Source organism: Blennius ocellaris (genome assembly GCF_963422515.1).
Source record: "Blennius ocellaris genome assembly, chromosome: 24".
NCBI lineage: Eukaryota > Metazoa > Chordata > Actinopteri > Blenniiformes > Blenniidae > Blennius > Blennius ocellaris.
Window position 1 is genome coordinate 16,193,751 of NC_137673.1, and position 6,004 is coordinate 16,199,754.

The following is a 6,004-nucleotide window of genomic DNA, read 5'->3' on the forward strand; positions in this document are numbered from 1 at the left end:
CACAGTTTAGAGATTACTGAAGAATTCTCTAAGAATGTCAAGTATTAAAATACATCCACCTGCCTAAAAGTGATCGATTTCAATGTATTAGTAGAAACGTGTCAGACAGAACTTCCTCACTGCTCTACTTTTAGTTTAGATTTTCCATCCTGTTCTTTTGAGGACAGGTTTCCTCCATGTGAGTGTGTTTTGTGTTGGAATATTTACTCATCACCGTGACAACATGAGAAGTTCTGCTTTCCATAAATTCATGTTTAGCTGTGATCTTATCAGAAGCAGGTTTGACATTCAGAGTAAGTTATTTATCCCGGGAAGAGGGTGAACGAGTGCCATTGGAAGGAAAACCCCTGGGTTTATCCTTGAAGTTCTATTGATAAGAAAACCCAGCTTCGAAGTACAGACATGGAGGAGATGAAACAACTTGTCACAAGGCTATGAGCGTGTAGCACCTCCTGGTGGATGGTAGAGGATCTGCAAATACACCTGCCAGTGATGGACAGATAATTATGGCTCAGGGATTGAGGTGAAGAAAATATTGAACAGCTGTATTTGTGAACTGAATCATTAGCATAACCAACACTTATTACATTTTCAGTGTATAAAATCATTTCAATCATATATACATGTCTGCTGTTACTAACAGACCAAATGAGGTGAAAACGTGTTGTACATTCACTGAGTGGTTACTTTAAAAGTCTATAGACCAAGAGCAAAGAACATGGTCCTCGTCTAAGGTGGTAGAGCCACTGTCAGCATTTAGGAGGCATGTGCAGCCGTGCAGAGTCTACTTATATACTTGGAGATGTCAATCATCATCATTATCTTTATTCTAGACATAGGAGTCCGTAAAAGAATAAAATAAATCACAAATACATACAAATAGATAAAACAGAGGATAAAATATGATATAAACATCATAAATTGAACAATCACAGACAAGTAAAACCAGGGAGGAGCTCGGAGTACAGCCGCTGCTCCTCCACATCCAGAGGAGCCAGCTGAGGTGCTCAGGCACCTGTTTTGGACCCCCCCCCCAGACACCTCCCCAGGGAGGTGTTCCGGGCATGTCTCTCCACTAGCAGGCCTCGGGGCAGACCCAGGACACACTGGAGGGACTACGTCTCTCTATGGGAACACCTTGGGGTGCCACTGGAAGAGCTGGAAGAATTGTCTGGGGTGAGGAAGTCTGGGCAAACTTGCTCAGACTGCTGCCTCCACAACTCAGCCCCAGATAAATGGCGGACAATGGATGGATGGATGGTTCCTCGTGAGTATGTATGAATCTACATATATTTATAGGTCTATATTCATATGTCTGTCTCTCCTTACTTGTGAGTCTTTCTATGTACACACACATATACAGTATAAGAAGACACATTGTCTACTTATGTCTGTCTACGTGTACATTATGTGTCTACTGATATGTTTGTGTCTGCTCATATATGTCTGTCTAATTATTTACATCTATTTGTACTGATATATCCAACTTATGTATGTCTATGTCTGCTTATATATGCAGGTCAATGTGTCTACTCATAAACACATTTGTGTATTTGTCTTTTGACTTGTTTATGTCTGTCTGCTTATATTAAAAAAAATAATAATAAATAAATAAATATATATATATATATATATATATATATATATATATATATATATATATATATATATATACATACATATATATATATATATACGTGTGTGTACTCATTTAATGTTTGTCTTCTTATGGGTCTATGAGTCTATTAAATATGTCCATATGTCGATTTATATAGTATAAATGTATCTCCTTATATATGTCTATGTGTCTACTTTTGTCAAATTATGTATCGTATGTACAGGATGCTGACATTGAACTACTGACATATATCTATGGGCTTTGTTCAACCCACCGGAAGTACGTCCGCTCCCGCATCGAACGTCACTTCCGTCCTCCTCTGCGCCATGCTAACGCGATTAGCCGAGTAGAAGCTTGAGAGTTCATTAAAGACCCGTTTTCCACTCGAGTAAAGACACTTTTCCGCAGTTTGTGTGGAGGAGGTTCTCTGGAATCCGTCTGTCGGTGTGACGGAGGACACTCTGGAACTGGAGGCGGTCTGCTGCGGTTTTAGCTCCATGTTAGCGGTTTAGTGGAGCTAATAGGCTTTAAAGCTCCTGTTCATCTTCGGCTGAGAGAAGAACTTCATCTGGTGAGTTCTACTGAACTGGGGTCTGAATCCGCCTGTCTGTCCTGTCTGGGTCTGGGTCTAGAATGTCTCCACTTTGTGGTCTGGTTCTAGAAAGTGTCCACCTCTGACTCTGGTTCTAGAAAGTGTCCACCTCTGACTCTGGTTCTAGAAAGTGTCCACCTCTGACTCTGGTTCTAGAAAGTGTCCACCTCTGACTCTGGTTCTAGAAAGTGTCCACCTCTGACTCTGGTTCTAGAAAGTGTCCACCTCTGACTCTGGTTCTAGAAAGTGTCCACCTCTGACTCTGGTTCTAGAAAGGGTCCACCTCTGACTCTGGTTCTAGAAAGGGTCCACCTCTGACTCTGGTTCTAGAAAGTGTCCACCTCTGACTCTGGTTCTAGAAAGGGTCCACCTCTGACTCTGGTTCTGCAGGTTTCTTCCTACTTGGTCCTATTGACTTGTCCCCCCCCCCCTCCCTGTAAAACGCCTTGAAATGACGGTGTTGTATTTGATGCAACAGAAATAAGACCAGGTTGTGTCCACCAGACTGGGGGCCATGCAGCAGGCGGAGAACAAGGTGGAGGAAGAAGCCACGGTGGACGTCCAGTTCACCGACCTGCCCAACGCTCTGATCGCCTGTAAGGTTCCGGAGGACCTGTTCAGCGAAGGCAGCACCAAGGTGTGTTCACGCTCATTCTACATGTGGAACGTCTCCTGCCCCAGCCAGCACTGGCATTCACAAACAGCATTTTCAAAAAGTTCAGTTTCCATAGCAACGGAGCATTTTTATAAAGTTGATACCCTCCCCGTTCCCATGGAGACTGAGCTTTTTCAATCGGTGGCGTTTCCAGACACCCGTGATGCTCCGAACGGTCCATGTTGTGACTGTTGTCGCGGTCAGACCCGTCTTTTGATCGTGAGCTCACGGCGACGCCACGTACCGCATCATGGCTTTTATTCTCCTCCGATGAGGATGTGAGGTACACAATGTGTATAGGAAAATTAAATCTTGGTAAAATACAGGTGTTGTGGCAGGGCTGATGGTACCAGGTGGTTTTGGATGTGTCTGGTGGTGTTTGGTTGTGTTGCATGTTGTTGTGTGGTGTTTCATAGCAACAAGACAAGTTCTGTCTGTTTGACCTCCACCATGGAAAGTGTGTGTGTGTGTGTGTGTGTCCAGTGAGGCAATGGAAAAAAGATGAAAGAACTGAAGCGAAGGAAACTATGTGAGGCGATTGTGTACACATGGCTGCAGATGATTAGCACACACACACACACACACACACACACACACACACACACACACACACACACACACACACTCTGTGACATGAAGATATTCCCTGATAATCTGCACCGTGTTTATTAATTCCCAAATGTTTTCAAAGATGTGTCACACGTTCTTCTTCCATTCTAATAATAAACTCATCAAGCAAATCTTCAGCCTGTACATTGCGGACCAGCAACTCCTCTTCCTCCTTCCTCCCCCTCCTCTTCCTCCTTCCTCCCCCTCCTCTTCCTCTTCATCCTCCCCCTCCTCTTCCTCTTCTTCCTACTCCTCTTCTTCCTCTTCCTCCTCTCTGCTGTTTGAGGTGATTTTCCATGAGAAGCTGCAGAAAGCTGCTGATGTCAGAATGTCTGCCGTTCTGTCTGCGCTCTGATTGGTTGGAGGAGGCCCCGCCTCCCGCAGCCGATTGGCTGCCGATCTGTGAATGGAGGGGGGGGGGGGGGGTGAAGGGAGGGGAGGGCTGATGCGTCAGACGTGGAGTCTCATTCAAGCAGCTGAGAGAGAGGAAGAGAGAGGGCGAGCGAGGAAGAGAGAGACGGCTGAAGGACGTTTTCCGCTCTGGAACATTCCTGCAGTCTGACGAGCTCCTGGTTCTGGAATGTGGGATTCTGGTCCGGCTCGGAGCTGAAGAGCCCCGCTAGGAGAACTGGTCTGACCTTCCTCCGGTGCTCCTTCAGCCGTCACCCTGGGGAAGGCCAAGGTTCTCCGCCCCCTCCGGTGGAGGAGGAGGCTCCAGCTCCCCTGGTCCTCCTGGTCCTCCTGGTCCCCCGTCAGGTGGGACCACCTGTGCCTGGTCACCTCTCTGACCGGCCAGGACCTGTTCCGTCGTCCCGAGGAGCAGGTGAGAGCTTTGAGCTTGCTGCTCCTCCACATGTGAGTTTCAGGGTCGGGTTGGGGTCAGGGGTCAGGGGTCAGGGGTCGTCTTTTGGTCCCGGGGTGGGTGCTGCTGTCCAGCAGTCCTGACAGATCCTGGACTGTGAAGATGTGCAGGTTCCGTCGCAGACGTTCCGGTGGGTGTGGAGTGTCGTGACCCAGATGTTCCTCCTGTGTGTTCCAGTCCAGCTTCGAGGCTCTGTTCCGTCCCTTCGACCCAGAGGTCCACTTCCAGTACTTCCGGTCGTTCCGTCGGGTCCGGATCAGCTTCAGCGACGCTCTGGCCGCCGCCGAGGCCCGACTGCAGCTGCACAAGACCGATTTCAACGGCAAGGAGATCCGCCTCTACTTCGCCCAGGTGAGCTGGAACCTCGGCCGACCGGAGGAACTCTGAGGGGGTCGAGGGAACCTAACCACTAAATTCTCCCCCTGCAGTCGGTACATATAGGCAGCCCTCGCCTGGAGCCCCCCAAACCGGAGAAGCAGTTCCTGATCTCCCCCCCGGCCTCCCCCCCTGTGGGCTGGGAGCAGTCGCAGGACGCCACCCCGGTCATCAACTACGACTTGCTGTGTGCCATCTCCAAGCTGGGACCAGGTACTGCTGGCGTTCTGCCAGCCACTGACCGTGCGACATGCTTAGCATTAGCTGCAGGTGGCACATTTAGCTGCATGCTACATGTTTCGCTGTATGCTACATGTTTAGCCACATACTTCTCGTTAGCTTTAGCTTCATGCAACATGTTTAGCCGTATGCTACCTATTTAGCCCACAGACTTCATGTTAGCATTCATTGCATGCTACATGTATAGTTTTAGCTACATGCTACATCTTTACCTGTATGTAAAGTTTTTCACTGCATGCGACATATTAAGTGTCAGCGGCTACATATTTAGCGTAAGAAGCTTCATGGTTTAGTGTTAATGGCTACATGTTAACATTAGCTTTATGCTACATGTTTTGTGTTGGCTGCATGCTATATATTAGTGGCTACATGTTTAGCTTTGGCAGCTACATGTTTAGCATTGGTGGCTAACTGTGTAGCCTTGGCGACTACATGCTTAGCGTTAGCAGCGACATCCTTAGCAACCGTATGTCACATGCTACATGGTGGCATGAGCTGAACCTGACTGTCCAATGTGTCTCTCAGGGGACAAGTATGAGCTCCACACGGCCACGCCCACCACGCCCAGCGTGGTGGTCCACGTGTGCGAGGACGAGCGCGGTGACAGCTCTGCCCCCGACGACAGTGGTGACGATGACAAGCCCCGCCCCCAGCGGCCTCGCATCGTGCAGACCCGCCGGCCAGACTTCGTTCCCCGAGAGGAGCCGTGAGCCTGATCCTGGACCCAGTGGAGGATGAAGAACCTCTACAACTTGGACCACAGTGGGGAGGGGGCCTTGAGATTCCCCTGGGGGGAAGGGGGGGGGGGGGGGTGGGGGCTCCAGCCTCACATGTTGCATTCACTTCCTGTGGGAACACAAGGCTCCATCAGAAGCTGCTTTGGGGACCCGCTTGGTCTGTGGTCTCACAGTGGATCTCCACCGTCGTCGTCGTCTTCCCACACGACTTGAATGCAGCGTCGTCTCATCTCGTTCCAAGGAACGCTCCGTCATTCTCCTGCCCGACGGTTCCTGTGTGTGAGTGAGCTCCGCGCTGCAGCCTCCACGTCTCCTC

At 49.0% G+C, this 6,004-nt stretch overlaps 1 protein-coding gene across 1 annotated transcript; it reads left to right on the forward strand.

Annotated features, from left to right (window-relative positions):
- The first annotated feature begins 1,945 nt into the window (after positions 1–1,945).
- On the forward strand, positions 1,946–5,713 carry rcan1b (regulator of calcineurin 1b). The gene is made up of 5 exons (XM_080519958.1): positions 1,946–2,189; positions 2,715–2,847; positions 4,514–4,687; positions 4,765–4,924; positions 5,477–5,713. The coding sequence occupies exons 2-5, from the start codon at positions 2,725–2,727 to the stop codon at positions 5,659–5,661; spliced, it is 642 nt and encodes a 213-aa protein (XP_080376084.1). The 5' UTR covers positions 1,946–2,189; positions 2,715–2,724; the 3' UTR covers positions 5,662–5,713.
- Positions 5,714–6,004: the final 291 nt, after the last annotated feature.